The 19875-nt window shown below is 35.3% G+C and overlaps 2 protein-coding genes across 8 annotated transcripts in view; both read left to right on the top strand.

Moving 5' to 3' along the window:
- Positions 1–19875, top strand: part of RD3 (RD3 regulator of GUCY2D) — a 411139-nt gene that overhangs the window by 128507 nt on the left and 262757 nt on the right. The gene's annotated exons all lie outside the window — the stretch shown is intronic.
- Positions 1–19875, top strand: part of LPGAT1 (lysophosphatidylglycerol acyltransferase 1) — a 76452-nt gene that overhangs the window by 29159 nt on the left and 27418 nt on the right. For all 7 annotated transcript variants that reach the window (XM_082400407.1, XM_082400408.1, XM_082400409.1 and 4 more), the window contains 4 exons: positions 3467–3585; positions 8472–8567; positions 11642–11915; positions 16166–16292. In XM_082400407.1, coding sequence (XP_082256533.1) covers positions 3467–3585; positions 8472–8567; positions 11642–11915; positions 16166–16292 — 616 coding nt within the window. The remainder of the gene's footprint in view (positions 1–3466; positions 3586–8471; positions 8568–11641; positions 11916–16165; positions 16293–19875) is intronic.

The raw sequence follows: 19875 nt of genomic DNA, 5'->3' as shown, positions 1-19875 counted from the left end.
TCTTTGCCTCCATTGTCGTGTGGCGTTTTCCCTGTGTATCTCTGTCCAAATTTCCCTCTTTTTATAAGGATACCAGTCATATTGGATATAGGTTTAGGGCCCATCCTAATCCATTATGACCTCATCTTAACTTGATACATCTACAAAGCCCCTGTTTCCAAATAGGGTCACATTCACAGGTTTTGGATGGATGTAAATTTGGTGGGACACTATTTAAGCCAGAACAGAGAGTTCTAAATTCAATTTATATTTTGAGATTTAAACCAACACACTAGATTTATCTACTTTATATAAAGCAAGTAAGATACATTTTAAGTAGAAAACTTATTTTTATTTGCAGTTATATTCACACGTATGCTTTCCTACTGCACAGGCCTAGGTATCTAGTATTTTCCATTCATGTAGCAGAAATTGCATTAAAGGACTATTTGGTTATGAAACATCTATTTATATAGATGTGGAGCTAGAAGACCTTCCACATTACCTCTTTTTTAAAAAATTTTATTTATTTATTTATTTATTTATTTATTTATTTTTGGCTGTGTTGGGTCTTCGTTTCTGTGCGAGGGCCTTCTCTAGTTGCGGCAAGCGGGGGCCACTCTTCATCGCGGTGCACGGGCCTCTTACTATCGCGGCCTCTGTTGTTGCGGAGCACAGGCTCCAGACACGCAGGCTCAGTAGTTGTGGCTCACGGGCCTAGTTGCTCCGCGGCATGTGGGATCTTCCCAGACCAGGGCTCGAACCCGTGTCCCCTGCATTAGCAGGCAGATTCTCAACGATTGCACCACCAGGGAAGCCTCACATTACCTCTTAATAGCCTAATATTTATAGAACCAAGTTAGACTTTTCTTGAGTGTTTTAACTGCATTAGAATACTACTTTTATTCTTATTTGTTTTATATCCACAGTGCCTGATGCTGATTTATTGAGTGAAGAATGAATTAATGAAAGAATGGTGTGTGTGTGTGTGTGTGTGTGTGTGTGTGTGTGCGCATGTGTGCGGCACGCGCACATTCATTGAAGGGTTGTCAACAGAGACATGATATGAGGAGTTTTCATTTAGTAAATATATTCTCTCTTCACACATTGTTCTGCACTTTGCTTCTATTACTTAGAGTATATCATTCCATATTAGTGTAAAAATGCTATGATTACATAATATTCCATTGCATGGATATATTATAATTTGACTAGTCTCCCTTTTTATTTTTAATTGTGACAAAATACACATAACATAAAATTTACCATCTTAACCATTTTTAAGTGTCAGTATTAAGTATATTCACATTATTGTGTAACCAATCTCCAAAACTTTTGCATTTTACAAAACCAAAACTCCATACTAATTAAACAACTCCCCAGTTTTCCCTGCTGTCAACCACCATTTTAGAAATTTCTATGAATTTGAGCTAGTCTCTCTTTTTAGCTGTTATCATCTTTGCTCTTATAAACAATGCTGCAATAAAGAGCTTTGCATATGTGTCATTTTACACATGAATAAGTATATCTGTAAGATGAATTCCTAGAAGCGGACTTGCTGGGTAGAAGGATTTTCACATTTCTTAGTTCTGATATATATATCGCCAAATTGACTTCCAAAACTCTTGTACCAATTTATACTCCCCCTGCTCCCACACACAATGTATATCAGCTATTCAATTATGTTTCAGTAAAGTTAGCTTGTCAGCTAAACTTCACTGGCAACTTGGGAAAGGAAAGGCCGCTGTGAAGGAAAGTTGGTGCTGCTGGGCTGTCCCCAGTGTTCTACGTCTATTCCTTAAGGATTACTTGACATCTGTAATGTAGTTTCCATTCTGCATTCATTTTAAAAACTTAAAAGCTTTCGCCATACAGTGTAAGCTATTTGTGTGTTAGTAATAACTTCTGAGAGAATGACTGGAATACCTCACTTTGCAAGTAGGTACCACAACTGAATATATGTTCAGCCCAGCTGAAATTCCCTTAATACAAGTCTTTAAGATCTTTAAAATGAATGCATAGATGCCTTGCTTAAATGGCTGGTTTTTTTTTTTTTTTGGCTGCATTGGGTCTTCCATGCTGTGCACGGGCTCTCTCTAGTTGCGGCGAGCGGGGGCTACTCTTCGTTGCGGTGCGCGGGCTTCTCACTGCGGTGGCTTCTCTTGTTGCGGAGCACGGGCTCTAGGCCTGGGGGCTTCACTAGTTGTGGCACGCGGGCTCAGTAGTTGTGGCTCGCCGGCTCTAGAGCGCAGGCTTAGTAGTTGTGACGCATGGGCTTAGCGGCTCCGCGACATGTGGGATCTTCCCAGACCAAAGCTCGAACCCGTTTCCCCTGCATTGGCAGGAGGATTGTTAACCACTGTGCCACCAGGGAAGCCCTTAAATGGCTTTTAATAAAAAGAAAAAATTAGCAGAACTCTTTTCTCAAATGAACTCTTATGAGGAGCTCCGCTATATTGGGGTGACAGTGAAAGGTGACTGTGAAGGAGGGAGGCTGGCAGAGGTAAAGCAGGTGAGCAACAGGTCTCCCATCCCTATTTCATCCAGAACTATTACACACAGGTGAGTCAACTTCTTTCCTTATAGCAGTGAGTGAGATGAGTGAATGCTAACATATATTCAGCCTCTGGTAATTCACGTCAGACATTTGAGGAACCTAGAACCTTCTTTGTAGAGTCCTGATGTTTGGCACTGATGCTCAATTTTATTTTTTTGCGTGTAGTAAATTTGGTATAAAATGAGGCGTAACTGCTTGGAGATATCATTATTTTCCTTAGAGTGTACATATAGGTTTTGGTGCATTGACTTTTCATCTGGAGATTTTTAATAAATGTAACATCCTTAATTAGTTTTCTTGTAAAATGAAAATGCTTACACATTTTATAATACTTGCATATTTTATTATAAAGTAGAATTTAAGGGGGCTTTGGGAACCACCTCCCAATGATGATCAGTATTAAGTTTTGAATTCATTTCCCCAGACTTTTTTCAATGCATTAAGTTACATGTAAATTTTATTCCTTCTTTGAAAAGATGGGATTATATTACATATACTGTTTTGTGGTATGTTTTGTTTACTTGATAAGTCCTTTTGGGTTAGTGTATATAGATATCCTCCATTCTTTTAATGGGTTTATACTCTTCCATTATATAAAAATTATCCATTCCCCTGTTGGTGAACACTTAAGTTGCAATAAATATCCTTTGTGCATATCTTTGCCTGTTTGGACAAATGTTTCCATAGGATAAACTCTTAAATAGAATTTCTAAATCAAAGGTATGGCCGCTTTACATTTTAACGGATATTTTGGGTCTCTATAAAATATGAACATCCTGATTTTTATAGGAAATAAACTTAGTTCTAAACTTTTAGAAGTTTTAACTAAGTGATGTATCATCATTAATGTGCACCAGTGTTTCTAATATAAGGCTTCTGGAAATGTATAAACTTTTTAAATGACAGCTTTGAAACTTTTTGTTCTTACAGTGATGGAATGGGGGGAAGATATTAAAGCAATTTCAAAAGATGAAGCAGTAATGTTGGTGAATCATCAGGCAACAGGAGATGTGTGTACTTTGATGATGTGCCTCCAGGACAAAGGACTGGTAAGCCATCCTGAAGGCAGAGATAGACTGCAGAAAGGGGAGGTTAACAGAGAATCAATTTAATGGTCTTACCACAGTTGGGAATGTAGACTTACACTTTAATATGTATACTTTTCATGAAAATTTAGAAAAATTTAAAAAGAGAAATATACTATGTATATAACTCTAAATTACTCTGAGAGGAATTTACAGACCTCAAGAAAAATAACTGGGATAATGTGGATTATATCTCCACAAAGCTGTTTTTTAAAAAAGATAACTGAAATGAAAGCAAAGTTAATATGGTTCAGCATGGGGCTGTCTTGAGGTGAGTGGTGGATTGCCAGTTTGAGAAATACAAACACAAAAAGCAGTTTGCTTAAGATAGAAGAGCAAAATTGGACAGGGAATTAGGTGATCTTGGGGATCTTTAGCCAGAAGAAAGTAAAGTAAATATTATTTTGGATTTCACTTAGAAAGCAAATTGAAAGGAAAGATATTAGGGCCATTTTATTCAGTGTTCTAGGGCTGTATTTGAACTGTTGATTTCACATTGCTTATATTGCTACCTAAAACACACCTGTAAACTGGGAGGGTTTAAAATAAAGTCAGTCCTTAACATTAAAAGAGTTGTTACCTTAAGAGAAGGTAAAGCGGTTATGTTCATAGAAAAGTAAATAAATAGAAAATATATAAAATTAATGGAATTAATATTTGGCCTAATAGTGAAGAAACAAATCAATAGGTATTTTATAAGTGTTTCATATTCATGGTCACCGACTATAAATATAGAAGACCATCCTATAAGATACTATCCCCTTAAAGCAACTAATAATCTAGTGGTAGGTGGAGAGAGGGAATAGCAAACAATACTTAATTGCAAAGTGAGAAATATTCAGTGGAAAGTGAGCTCACCATGTACTTGGTGGATATAGAAAACTTTGTGGAGGGGAGAGGATGTAAACTTGACCTTGAAGGGTGAGTAAAATTTAGTTAGGCAGAGTAGTGAAGCAAGGGCCTCTTCTTTAATGAAATAATCTTGGCCAAAACACTAAGGCAAGAATACGCCTGATGTGTTTAGGTCCCAGAGAGTTTGATTCAGCAGCTCAGGGGTCAGAAAATGAGGTGACAGTAAATGGAAAATATGTTTGCTTATTATGGAATCTGTTTTTGTTGTTTATCTGAAAAGCAGAGGCATAATTTTGCTAGAATGTAGAATAAATTCAGTCCTTTCTTATATTCAGAATCTTATATTCCGAATTGTTAAAATAAAGAATATCACTGTGTAGATATATTTGCATTATAATAATATTTATTGCCTGTCCCCTAAATTCTTGATGTTAAAATTGTGTAAAAACTAGTTTATTTGGCTTTGTATCAAGGAGAACATTTTTATGCTTACCGATAAGATACTTACATTTATAGTGATTTTTCTGAGGGCCTACAGTGTCTTCTATTGGTTTTTGAATCTCAAAGAGTGCTTAAAACGGTGAGTATAAATACGCCTAACTTTGTTACTCTAACTCCAGTCTGGCAGAGATGATAACTGTATTAACCAGAGTATCAGGTAATCTGAGATTCACCGATATTGTGGACAAAAAAATTTTGATTTGTTTGCTTTTGTAAAAAGATTTTAGTTAGTTGGTCTTTGGTTCATTTTTCTGTCCAGAGTTATTTTGTTTTTATTTTCAGATTAATTATACTGATATTACTATCTAATATTACAAAATAATTTGAAACCTTGAAGAATTTTGTATCTTGTTTCATAAAGGAGTAATTGAGAAATAAAAAGGTGGAAGCATTAAAATCTCTGCCTCCTGCGTAATAAGTATAGGGCAATATTAATTTACCTTCACGAGTAGGAATGTTTACTTGATTAATTGCATACTCCATGGGCACTTTCAAAGAAAGAAAGCTAATGCTAAATTGTGGGCCAGTTTAAAAATACTAGTTTAATGGTGATGTGAGTATAACATAGCTTTTTGAATTCAGGAATTCCTGTAGCGCCTGTCGTTGTTCCTCAGTGGGGGCACTGCTTGCATTTTCGTAGGACGGCACTGTTGTTCTGGACTGTCCTGCTGCACATTGTTTTCCTTACCTGGCTGCAACCTACTACATGCTAGTAGAACTCCCTAGTCATTATGACAGCCAAAATTGTCCTTGCAGACTTCTAAACTGGCAAACCATTGACTCCACTATAATTTCAGAAGGATATAAAGAATGGAGCCATTCATGTAAGCCTCCCCAGATGTTTTGACATGTAGAAAATTCGTGCTTCCAGGTAAAGAATAATTGATGTAGAGCAATTTTGTCCCTTGGAAATACCTAACAACGTTCTGAGTGACAACCTGTGAAAACGTCGACAGAGTTGATTCAGGCAGCTTGTGTTTACTGACCTCATTTTTTCCGAAATATGAAACAAAGGATTAGTTATGTTTTCTAAACGTGCTAGTACCTTTTTAATAAGTATCTGTGCAGTGAGGAGTCTTGCCCTTTTGTGGCAATTGATGATAAAACTAAGAATTTTTATTTCTATCAATAGAACTTTTAGATATGTAATAAATATTTATTGACTTGTAACGTTTCCCCTAAAATAAGTTAGGACAGAATTATCCATACAAATCTCAGAAGATAGCTTGGCTGTCTTACTGAATTTGTTTTACGTTACCCTTCTAACTGAGGCAGTAAATCCACTATAAATGTAAGATTAAACATAAAAGCTAGTTACTTTAGTGTTGGTATTAAACCCAGAGAGCAATAAATTGCAGCCACACTTCATAGTGTGTATAAAGCTCAAAGGTTTTACAGGTTGAATCCACTTGCTTTTTGTTTTGTTTCTTGGGGCACTTTTCAGCAAATTCCATTTAGTTCAGATCTCAATTTATCTAAACAAAGTAGTTATCATTACAAAGCAAAACAAGATTCAAAAATGAGATGTTGGTGATTATTTTATTCTGTATTAATTGATTTGGGAATCAGTCTTTCATGTATGTATCTTTATTTTTTTAAAGTTATTTTATATGGTAAAACCGTTGGAATAGGAGTCATGTAACTGAACTATTCGGTGATACTGAAAAATTACATCAGAAGCTTGAATATTATTTGTGGGCTTTTATAATGTTTTTGTAAAAGCAACACATGGATGTCAATGCTTAGTTTTTTCCATATATGTTAGTTCATACAATTTGGTGCTCAGAGATGAAGTTTACATTTGTTATTCCTATAGGAACCAAAGTGGAACTCTGTTGCTTTCTTGATGGAGGCTGTAGTTTTCACTTTATTTATTAAAGGCTTATAACAAGGGATGCTGTTATCTCAGCACGGGAGAACAATTAACCAATTCATTAACTAGGTCCTGTTTACACTTACTTTTAATTTTGAAATTTGCTTGAAATAAAGTCTTCTGCTCTTGATATGGCTATTAACTCTTATCAGCAGTGGATAATATTTTTGTGTTTAAGAAACTGAGTATTTTTATGCTGGCAAAGAGTATGGCCTTGTATAAACTAACAAATACTCTTCATGATATAATAGAATGTGTAAATCATTCTACTAAATGAATTTTTAAAAAATTTACAGTGTATTTATTGACTAAATGAATTCTTCAATGTTCTTTTATTTTGGATATTTTTATATTTTATATTATTATAAATTTTTATATCTTTATATTTTACGACTTTTAATATTTTAGCCATTAAGTTAAGGTCACATTTTATAAAGCCTTATTAGTGCTTATTGATTAAACGTGTAGCCCTCATTTGATAACTTAGGCATATTGTATTGTTTCAAAATAACTTTAAAAGTTATATAAGAATTTCCAAAGGTTTTGTTTACATAGAACAAATTGGAAATCATTAAGTTCAAATTTAAGAAGTTAATTCAGTTTTATTTGTTACCCAGTGATATGTATATACCTGTGACTTAGGAATCCAAGACTTGGAATCAAGACCTGTAATTTTTTTTTTTTTTTAAGCACTAACATAGCAATAAATATATTATGTTTAAATAGTCTAAATACAGCAAGTTAAAGAAAGATTGGTGGAGTAAACATATTATTCAACAATAGTCTGTCTACAAGAAACTCATTTGAAATACACTGAACTAGTTAGTTTTAAGGTAAACGATATAAGTATAAATATATATATATATCATGAACACATTAATCAAAGAAAACAGTGAGATTGGCCATATTAATATCAGAAAAAGTAACCTTCAAAGGAAAGAAAATTAATAGAAACAAAGAGGACCGTTACATAAAAGGACCAATCTTCCAGGAAGGCATAACAATCTTAAATGCATAAACACAAAACAACAAAACCTCAAAATGCATGAAGCAAAAACTGATAGAGATAAAAGGAGAAATAGATAAATACAAAATTATAGTTGGAGGTTTTAGTACCCATCTATCAGCACCTGATAGAACTTATAGACATAAAATCAACAATGATATGGAACTCAACGACACCATCAACCAATAAAATCTAATCAAAACATATAGAATACTACACCCCAAAACACAGAATACACATTCTTTTTAATCATCTGTGGAACATATACAATGATATTCTATATCCTGGGCCATAAAACAAACTTCAATACATTTTAAACATTGACCTAATACAGAATAGGTTATCTTAATATAATGAAGTCAAATTAGAACTCAATAGCAGAAAACAGCAGAGAAATCTCAAAATCCTTGGAAATTATACAACACATTTCTAAATAATGCATGAAGACCTGTAATTTTTCATGTAGTGCTTTATTTATAGAAGTAACATTAGATTTAAGATAGGTTAATTAAAAGTATGCTTGGATGATTATACTTAAAATTTAGAGACTGGCTAGACTATAGTCAGGTTTTTTTTTTTTTCTATTCAACATTTATTTCTTGCTTTTAAATATTTTAGGTTGTTGCTCAAATGATGTGGTTGATGGATCATATTTTTAAGTACACAAACTTTGGAATTGTTTCTCTAATTCACGGAGACTTCTTTATCAGACAGGTAAGTAATGAGCATTTTTTTCCACAGTGATAGCCTGATCAATCTGATTCTTTATTGTAAAAAGAGGCATCACAAAACCAGTTATAATAGATAGAGCCAGTTCTAGTTATCTCAGGGAGCTGGGAATCTTTTTTCCTAAAACATTTATTTCAGTCTGAATTTGAGTATGCATAAACATTAAAATCTAATTAAAATTAATCTCTACCCTCCTCGCTTCTAAACAGTTTACCAAGCACCTGCCACATTCTCAGCTCTTCTGCTCCTTAGCTGTGTGAATTGGGCAAGTTATTTAACCTCTCAAAGTTTCCTCATTTTTCAAATGAGAATAATGGGTACTCCTCTCACAGAGTTGCTGTGGGGATAACATGAAGAAATACGTGTTACACGCTCAGAACAGTCCCTGCTACTTTCATCATCTTCATCATGACTACCACTATCATCATCTATATTATCACTGTTATTTTTATTTACAAGTCACCGTTATATGATGCAGAAGGTATCTATGTTAGCAGTTGGGAGATTGTTAAATAAGATTACCAGTCGGGAGAATATTAAATAAATAAATGAGAGGAAATATTTTGCGAATTCATAGTATGAAAAGTGAGTATGTCAAATTTCTGTAAATCCAGAAAAACCGTAGAGGAGAAGATGATATGTGGCATAAATTTAAAGAATGAGTACGGGTGTGATGGAGGAAGGTGGATTGGGAATGGGTCGCAAGCATTAGGAATAGTTTAGTATAGGAAAAAGAATAATACCCTCTTATCAAGTCAGCATACAGGGACTTCCCTGGCGGTCCAGTGGTGAGACTCCGCGCTTCCAATGCAGGGGCTGCGGTTTCAGTCCCTGCTTGGGGAACTAAGATCCCACATGCCGTGCGGCATGGCAAGAAAAAAAAAAAGAAAAAAAGAAAAAGTCAGCACTACATTATAGTGTTCCCCTGATATGCTACATGCTTTATTTTCTCAAAAATGGATAACAAAATATGATATCAAGAGTTTTTATGTATGGTAATGCCACACTTATCTGGTGTTTATATATTTAGCCACTTCACCCTGGATGGTGCAGTACCTTGCACGTAGTAATTACGTAATGAATTGCTGGTGAATCTAATTAAGCCTCTTCTGAGCATCACAAATTCAGAAATAAGCTAGAAGTGTGTAGAAAAACTTCTAAGCTCTATGAAAATAGGTCTCCCCAAACACATATACTTTGCTCCAGACAGTTTTTTAAATATTTATTTATTTATTTGGCTGCACCAGGTCTTAGTTACAGCACACGAAATCTTTGTTGTGGCATGAGGACTCTTAGTTGTGGCATGCATGTGGGATCTAGTTCCCTGGTGTGGGATCTAGTTCCCTGACCAGGGATCGAACCCAGGCCCCCTGCACTGGGAGCACAGAGTCTTAACCACTGGACCATCAGAGAAGTCCCCTCCAGACAGTTTTATACACAAAACATATTTTTGTTTTTCACATTCTGTGTAATTGTCTAGTTTTTTCTGGAAACACCCTTGGTTTTTCTGAGCAGAGAGTTGGAAAAAGCAGGCACTGGAACCCCAGGAAGAATTGGGAATGGGGATTGGCCACAACAAGGTTGAGACAAAATAAGCAGTGATCAGAACAACTTAAGGAAGAAACTAACCTAATATCTTAGAGTGTCACTGGAGGGGAAGACAGGAGAGATTTACAAATTCATTTCTGAAGAGCAAAAATTTTTTCCCTGTTAGATAGTAATAAAAATCTATAACAAGGGGGAAGGGGAGAGAAAAAAAGTATTAATGTTAAAGAAAATCTCTTGGGACTTTGATACTAAACATTTTTGACAAGATATTTCCAAGAATATTAAAAATATTTTACATGTACTCTTGGGAACTTAATAAGTAAAGCTTAATTATAATCAATTCAATTCCATAAATTAGCTAAGAAAATTGTTACTTAGTTTGCATTTAGAATAATTTAGTCTAAAGACTGAAAGTATACAAATTATTTTGGGGAGCTTCTGTAATTGTGTTGGCTGGAAAATTATTAGCGAATTGATCATACTGAAAGGAAGAACCTTCTTATATTTAGTCATGGGTTTTGGGCTTTCCTAAAAATGCTTCTAGGTTCCTCTTTTCGGTCTTCAAGTTATCCTCTTTCCTCTCTTTCCCTCACAACTAAGATCCAGTCCATCAGAATGTCCTGTTAGCTTTCAGATTTTTTCCTGAATGTGTGCACCTCTCATCGATATCCCACAGTTGAATCTCATCAAACTGCCTTGTCCAGACTCTACAGGAGTCTCCTAACTTATTTCCTACAGTCTTTTTGTCACTGGAGCCAGCAGATTTTTTTTTTATGTAAATAAGATCATGACTCTCCCTTTTTGAAAACTATCTAATGATGTTCCATCCCAAACTACTACTTAACCAAGCTCAAGGCCTTTCTTATATGTCTTCCGCCTCTCTCTGCAATTTTCAGCCACACTGGCCTTGCCACAGTTCTCTGAACATGCCACACATGTTCCTACCTCAGGGCCTTTGTCCTTTCTCTCCTCATCACCTGGAGTACTCTGCCACTCATCTTCACATGGCTTATTCCCTCACATTATCAGCTGTTTGCTCAAATTTCACCTCCTTGGAGCTGCTTTTCCTGACCCTGTTGAGCTTCTCTAGTCTCTTACCCTTCTTCCTAACCTTATCACCGGTTGCATTTATACATATGCACATATACATATGCATATGTATTATATATCTTCCCCATTCAAGTAAGCTTCGTGAGGGTCTCTTACTTCTCTATCTCCAGGACAGTGCCTGGCAAGTAAGTAGTAGGTACTCAGTAAATACTCACTAATGATGAATGAACGAACTTTCGGGGGCAATTAGAGCAATTTTTTTCTTCAGAGGAAAGGGTTTATTTATGTAAGTGCTAATAACTTACTTTTTCCACTGTGGTCAAAAGGGGAAGTAAGTGGGGGGAAATCACTATTCTAGCCTATGATTGGGATTTGCTCTAGAAGCAGTTATTTCTATTTAATTTTACAGCCTTTAAATTTCAAATGTGACTGTACTTACTCTATGTGTGTCTACCTTCTAGGGAAAATCTCATCGTGACCAACAGCTTCTTCTTCTCAAGAAGCACCTAGAAAATAATTACAGGAGCAGAGATCGAAAATGGATTGTCCTGTTTCCAGAAGGGGGCTTCCTCAGGAAGAGGCGAGAAACCAGTCAGGCATTTGCCAAGAAAAATAACTTGCCATTTCTTACACATGTCACTTTGCCAAGGATTGGGGCAACAAAAATTATTTTGAATGCACTTGTAGCACGACAGGAAAATGGAAGTCCAGCAGGAGGAGATGCTAAGGAATTAGGTATGATGGTTTTTAGCATTTTTTTCTTTTCTTGGAATTAAAGAATTTTCTGGAGTTCCAGAAGATAACATTGTTCTTTTTTATATTTATAATTTTTGTCAAATAGAAATAATGCTGAGGGAGAAGATGAAAATATAACTTTTTAATGTTTCTATTTCCTAAAGTAGTCCATGCTTACAATAATTTATTCAAATAATATAGGAATGTATAAAGTCGAAGGTGTCTCTCCCTTACTGTACACCTTACTCATGGCCATTCCCACTGCTGCAGTCAACATTCCTGTAAATATCCTTACAGATTTGTGGAACATGTCTGTAGTATAAATTCCTAGAAGTGGAATTGCTGGATTAAAAGATACAGGAATAGAAATGACAAATTTGAAAAACTAATCATAGATATGCAAATGGAATTATAATGACTTATATTTTTTGCATTTATCAAATTAGAAAGTTTTTTTGTTTTTAATACAGAGAATGAGTTTAATGAAGTTTGGCAGTATTTACTAAGAGTCTTAAAATGTTGATAAATTACTCAGTTATTCTACTGCAAATAATACTTATCAAAAGGGAATGATCTGAAATACTGGCAAAGTAGTTTATCACAGCATTATTTCTTTTTTAAATAAATTTATTTATTTTTGGCTGTGTCGGGTCTTTGTTGCTGTGCACGGACTTTCTCTAGTTGCGGCGAGCGGGGGCTACTCTTCGTTGCGGTGCGCAGGCTTCTCGTTGCGGTGGCTTCTCTTGTTGCAGAGCACGGGCTCTAGGTGCGCGGGCTTCAGTAGTTGTGGCACGTGGGCTCAGTAGTTGTGGCTCGCAGGCTCTAGAGCGCAGGCTCAGTAGTTGTGGCGCACGGTCTTAGTTGCTCCGCGGCATGTGGGATCTTCCCGGACCAGGGTTCGAACCAGTGTCCCCTGCATCGGCAGGCGGATTCTTAACCACTGCACCACCAGGGAAGCCCCAGCATTATTTCTAATGGCAAGAAATTGGAAATAGCCAGCAGAGAGAACAGATAAGTAATTATTAAATATCCATCTAACAGAATACAACACAGCCATTACAAATGATGTTTACTGGCTTGGAAAATTCTTATGCTCTATAATGTTAATGGGGTGGGAGAAACATACAACTCTTGTGTAAACAATATGAGCTCAAATATGTAAATAATAAGGCAGTAGAAAATCAGTGAAAGGAAAGATTTCAGAATATTAACAGTGATTTCTTCTCTGAGTTGTAACATTATGGATAATTTTTCTCCATTTCTTAATACTTTTCTGAATTAAAAAAATATAGTGAGTATGTATTACTTTTATGACCAGGAAAAAGTACACCATACTCAAAGATGCAACTGTGGACTTCCCTGGTGGTGCAGTGGTTAAGAAACCGCCTGCCAATGCAGGGGACATGGGTTTGATCCCTGGTCCGGGAAGATCCCACATGCCATGGAGCAACTAAACCCGTGTGCCACAACTAGTGAGCCTGCGCTCTAGAGCCCGCAAGCCACAACTACTGAAGGCCACGTGCCTAGAGCCCGTGCTACACAACAAGGGAAGCCACCGCAATGAGAAGCCCGGGCACCACAGCGAAGCCACAACTAGAGAAAGCCCGCACGCAGCAACGAAGACCCAATGCAGCCAAAAATAAATAAATAAATTTATTAAAAAAAAAAAAAAACTGAACAATAAAAGATGCAACTGTCTTGGAGATAGCCTCGTGAGTTGTGCATATTTGCAGAAGATATTTGTGCCAACAGCATGAAGACTGTTTTGAACAAGTTTATCCAAGACACTATGAAAGTTTAGTGATAAATTATAAATTAAAAAGCTGAAAGAAACTTACTAGGCCTGTTTCCGTAGTAGCATTTTGCTATTTCTTTTAATATTCTTCAGATAAAATAAAATGGGAATGACTGGCCCTCAGAAATATGTGTTATTTTAGATGACGGTAAGGACCAAACATAGAAATAATGCCCGTGAGATTGTGCTGAGTTTTCCTTTCATTTGTTTTTTCCAAACAGCTGCCTGGCAGTCAGCTCTCTTAATGTTTCATCATCTATTAAAAAGACAAATTGAAAGAGTCTTTTAATAGAAAAGGAAGGTTCAGAATAGCTTCACTGCTGGAGAGACACTGTGGCAATGTCAGCCAAGCCAAAGCTTGAAGGCAAAGTTTTTCCAAATAGGATTCATTGCACTAATAAATACCGCTGCTTTTAAATAGTTTTACCCAGTCAATACCCTGTGGTCTAGATCTCAGAGGCATGGGCACTTGTCATACTGATTACACAAGAGGGAAGAAAAATGGTTTTTTCTTTTGGAGAGAAGCAATCTCTGTTTATAACCGAAGTGAAATTGTTTATTACTTATCTTACCTTAGTTAAAATTTAGGCCTCTCGCCTTCTGAGACGGCCCACACTCTGTCTGTGGAGTGTGATTCTCCCAGGGCCAGTCTTGCCTTTTGAGATGGACAGCATTCTGTCTATGGAGTGTGTGTCTCTCTAAATGAATCCACTTCTTACCTATCAAGAAAAAAATTTTTATTCTAGCAGTTTAGGAAAATCATAAAAATTTTAGAAAACTGTATTCCCCAAAACTAGTTTTACTTATATTTTACCATTTGCTTCTCTGCTTTGATATCGATATTTTGTGTTTTATTTTCTTTAGTATTCATACTCACTATTTAGTATTTTATTCCATATAAACACAAACCATGCCTTCATGTCTGTTTTAATGTGCGGTCGGTCCATACACATATAAAAATTAAGTTGTATCTAATTAACTTTAAGTTTTTATATATTTATTTATTTTGGCTGCCCCGTGCGGCATGTGGGATCTTAGTTCCCCGACCAGGGATTGAACCTGTGCCCCTTGCAATGGAAGTGCGGAGTCTTAACCACTGGACCGCCAGGGAAGTCCCTCTAATTAACTTTAAAAGGATTAGTACTTTTTTGTTTATTGTATGATTTAATAGATATTAAACTGAACTCTGGTGATTTTTCCCAACCATTTTATTATAAAAATTTTCAAACATACATAAAAGTTGAAATAATTTTGCAGTTAATATCCATGAACTGACCAACTAGATTTTATAATTAACACTTTACTATATTTGCTTTATCACATCTCTCTCCATCCTTCTATCCATCTATTTAGTCCATCTTGGTTGGTTTTTTTTAATGCATCTCAAAGTAAGTTGCAGACATCAGTGTACTTTACCCCTAAACATTTTAGCATGTACATCAGTGGTAGCTTGTTAAAATGTGTCTCTTTACATACACTCTGTTCCTTTAGCAATATGTTATTTAAAAATTAAAATTTTTAAGCTTATTTCTTATATGATTATTTCTTCCCCTTCAAAATGTCTAAAATTTTAAAAGAATTTAAGGCCAGTTTTTAATTTTTTGACATTTTAAGTAAAATATTATTGATTCCTACTGTACATTTGGCCTTATATTTAAAAATAAGTTTTATTTTTTTAGGGATCCTTTAAATACTTCAAACAAAGGATAGACCATTACACTTTAAAGTCTAGCTATCAGCGTTCTCTTTGAGAATTCCTGTCTCAATTCTTGCTCAACTTTGTACTCCGTGCTGGGAATAAAAACAGTGTGCAGAGGACCAAAGTAAACAGAACTTCCCCAGCCCCTCTCATAACGGTAGTTACCTGTTGTACCTACCAAAGGGTAGACAGGTTTATTGCTTTATTTTTATATAACTCTTGCTAAAATGGGAGGAGTTTTTTGTTTGTTTTGAACAAGAGCAGCAACTGATGATCATGTGCATCAATAAAATGCTTAATTTTATTGCCTTATTTCAATATTTATTAATGCCTCCCAAGTATCACAAAACTTGGTGTTTGTATTATATTGTGTTATATTTAGTGAGTGGAGTTTTTTGTTTTAAGGTCTGCTTTTCGCTTTTGTGATGTGATACTTTAGCTACTGACTATTTTTGTAGGCCAGTTTTTATGAGTGATAAAATGTAAATTAGACCTTGATACTGCATAATTGTATTGAATGCTTAAATGATGCATGTCCAATAAATTATACCACTCTGTTGTTTAATTTGTTTGAGATTCAGCCATTTTATAATGTAATAGGAAATGCTTAATTTCATCCTAAGTGCATCATATAGAACAGTAATGCCAAAGTTCATTCTCTTAAAGCAAAGGATATATCAGTATGCTTTATAATTCTATACTATGTTATTTGCTGCAAATAATATAAAAATTTATCCAATTTTATATTGTTATCAGACAGCAAATCGAAAGGCCTCCAGTGGATAATAGATACAACCATAGCTTATCCCAAAGCTGAACCCATAGATATTCAAACCTGGATCCTTGGATACAGGAAACCAGTAGTCACACATGTACATTACAGGTAAGAATTCCACATTAGTACTCAGTGTAAAGCCAACATGAAGTACTATCTCAGGACATTGTGAATGTTTTAATATTAAATTATAATTAATAGTGAAAACAGTTGGCTCAGAATCATTCTTATGCTGAATTTTTAATATGAAAATATCATTTGAAGTAGTTATTTTCACTGATTGATAAAAGTCTCTAAAAATGGCATTCTAGAGGCACTATGATTATTTGATCGCCTGACACTCTTGACTGAAAGTAACTAACTTAAAGGGCAAATAACAAGGATAAATATGTACTCAATTGGGGTAAGTAGGTTTGTATTAATAGAAATGGAATTTGTTTTTAAATCATTAAGTCATGTAAGATTTTCTAAATGATTGAATCGATAATTTAACAATGACTTACACTTTCAAATTTTTAATATTTTAATATGCCTATGTCTTTTGCATAAACAACAGTAAAACCATTTATTGAATATTCTGCAACAGCTCCTTGAGATTTTTTTAATATAGACCTTTCTTTTTTTAAAGTGTTTGAGGTAAATGTGTATAGGTATTCATATCAAAAAATGATGCTGATAAGACCTGGATAGAATTGATCGCTTTATAAGCCATTTATCTCCTCGTCAAAGATCTCAATACATGGCAACTAAGTTACTAAGGGAGTGGTTGGTCCCAAGGAAGATCACAATTGCCACAAAAGCCCTCCTTTAAAGAGGAAAACTACTCAAATTACATACCCATTGGAAGTAAATAGGTAGCATATTTTCATAGGTGTAAACCATTAGAGTTTTCAAATATAAAAACAAAGTTGGAATAATTTGAAACAAATTTTAAAACTCAAAATTATTAAGTATTACAGTTTGGGTTTTTTTTTTCTTTTTTTTTTTAACATCTTTATTGGAGTATAATTGCTTCACAGTGCTGTGTTAGATGCTGCTGTATAACAAAGTGAATCAGCTATATGTATACATATATCCCCATATCCCCTCCCTCTTGCGTCTCCCTCACACCCTCCCTATCCCATGCCTTTAGGTGGTCACAAAGCACTGAGCTGATCTCCCTGTGCTATGTGGCTGCTTCCCACTAGCTATCTATTTTACATTTGGTAGTGTATATATGTCCATGCCACTCTCTCACTTCATCCCAGCTTACCCTTCCCCCTCCCTGTGTCCTCAAGTCCATTCTCTACATCTGCATCTTTATTCCTGTCCTGTCACTAGGTTCATCAGAACCATTTTTTTTTTAGATTCCATATATATGTGTTAGCATATGGTATTTGTTTTTCTCTTTCTGACTTATTTCACTCTGTATGACAGACTCTAGGTCCATCCGCCTCACTACAAATAACTCAATTTCGTTTCTTTTTATGGCTGACTAATATTCCATTGTATATATGTGCCACATCTTCTTTATCCACTCATCTGTCCATGGACATTTAGGTTGCTTCCATGTCCTGGCTATTGTAAATAGTGCTGCAGTGAACATTGTGGTACATGACTCTTTTTGAACTATGGTTTTCTCAGGGTATATGCCCAGTAGTGGGATTGCTGGGTCATATAGTAGTTCTATTTTTAGTTTTTTAAGGAACCTCCATACTGTTCTCCATAGTGGCTGTATCAATTTACATTCCCACCAACAGTGCAAGAGGGTTCCCTTTTCTCCACACCCTCTCCAGCATTTATTGTTTGTAGATTTTTTGATGATGGCCATTCTAACTGGTGTGAGGTGATACCTCACTGTAGTTTTGATTTGCATTACTCCAATGATTAGTGATGTTGAGCATCCTTTCATGTGTTTGTTGGCAATCTGTATATCTTCTTTGGAGAAATGTCTGTTTAGGTCTTCTGCCCATTTTTGGGTTGGGTTGTTTGTTTTTTTGATATTGAGCTGCATGAGCTGCTTGTATATTTGGAAAATATTAAATTACGTAGGCATTCTTATTGTTGACCTTGCTTTTCTTTTTTAATCAATCCTTTGTCAGTTGCTTCGTTTGCAAATATTTTCTCCCATTCTGAGGGTTGTCTTTTCGTCTTGTTTATAGTTTCCTTTGCTGTGCAAAAGCTTTTAAGTTTTATTAGGTCCCATTTATTTATTTTTATTTTTATTTCCATTTCTCTAGGACGTGAGTCAAAAAGAGTCTTGCTGTGATTTATGTCCTAGAGTGTTCTGCCTATGTTTTCCTCTAAGAGTTTGATAGTGTCTGGCCTTACATTTAGGTCTTTAATCCATTTTGAGTTTATTTTTGTATACGGTGTTAGGGAGTGTTCTAATTTCATTCTTTTACAAGTAGCTGTCCAGATTTCCCAGCACCACTTATTGAAGAGGCTGTCTTTTCTCCATTGTATATTCTTGCCTCCTTTATCAAAGATAAGGTGACCATATGTGTGTGGGTTTATCTCTGGGGCTTTCTATCCTGTTCCATTGATCTATATTTCTGTTTTTGTGCCAGTACCATACTATCTTGATTACTGTAGCTTTGTAGTATAATCTGAAGTCTGAGAGCCTGATTCCTCCAGCTCCATTTTTCTTTCTCAATATTGCTTTGGCTATTCAGCATCTTTTGTGTTTCCATACAAATTGTGCAAGTTTTTGTTCTAGTTCTATGAAAAATGCCATTGGTAGTTTGATAGGGATTGCATTGAATCTGTAGATTGCTTTGGGTACTATAGTCATTTTCACAATGTTGATTCTTCCAATCCAAGAACATGGTGTATCTGTCCATCTGTTTGTATCATCTTTAATTTCCTTCATAAGTGTCTTATAGTTTTCTGCATACAGGTCTTTTGTCTCCTTAGGTAGTTTTATTCCTAGGTATTTTTTTCTTTTTGTTGCAATGGTAAATGGGAGTGTTTCCTTAATTTCTCTTTCAGATTTTTCATCATTAGTGTATAAGACAGTTTGGGGTTTTGATGTGTGAGGGATGACTATAAAATTACAGTTGATTCTGCTCTGTAACTTACATTGCCAAACTATGCATTCATGTATAAAGTAAGAAAGTAATTCTTGGTGATTGTTCTGACTCCATTCTACATGTATTGTCCATTTTACTTAACTTATTGAGCACTTAGTATATACAAGGCAATGTGCTTGGCCCTGGAAGAATTTCTCCAGGAACAGTTTCATTTTCATCTATATGAAACATATCTAGCCTTCAGTAAGTTTTTAAATTGTAATCTATAAATGAGGCTAAGTTCCAGTGCCCAAGTCCAGAATACGTGGCTGTTGGATATATGTTTTGGCCACATGTAGATTGTATCTGCATTGGATATATGCAGCTCTTCCTAGCATATCATACTCAAAAAGAATTGAGACAAGAAAGAAAATATTAAATTATGTAGGCATTCTTATTGTTGACCTTGCTTTTCTTTTTTAACCAACAAATAGAAGAAATTGTAGTTTATAGAGACAGAAAAAAAACCTGAATGGAATCATAAGGGATCTTAGAAATTGAAGAAATGCCCATTTTTAGCAAAATTATTTTAATAAGAGCAAGTGCAACACTCAAATTCACTCGGAGAAGGAGTTTTTAACCTTGGGTCTCATGGATGGACCTTAGAGAATTTTTTAACTGAATCTCTATGCAGAATTTTG

This window comes from Balaenoptera borealis (assembly GCF_965194805.1).
Source record: "Balaenoptera borealis genome assembly, chromosome: 1".
Classification (NCBI taxonomy): Eukaryota; Metazoa; Chordata; class Mammalia; order Artiodactyla; family Balaenopteridae; genus Balaenoptera; species Balaenoptera borealis.
Note: the sequence above shows the minus strand (reverse complement) of the source record. Positions and strands in the feature narration are given on the sequence as shown.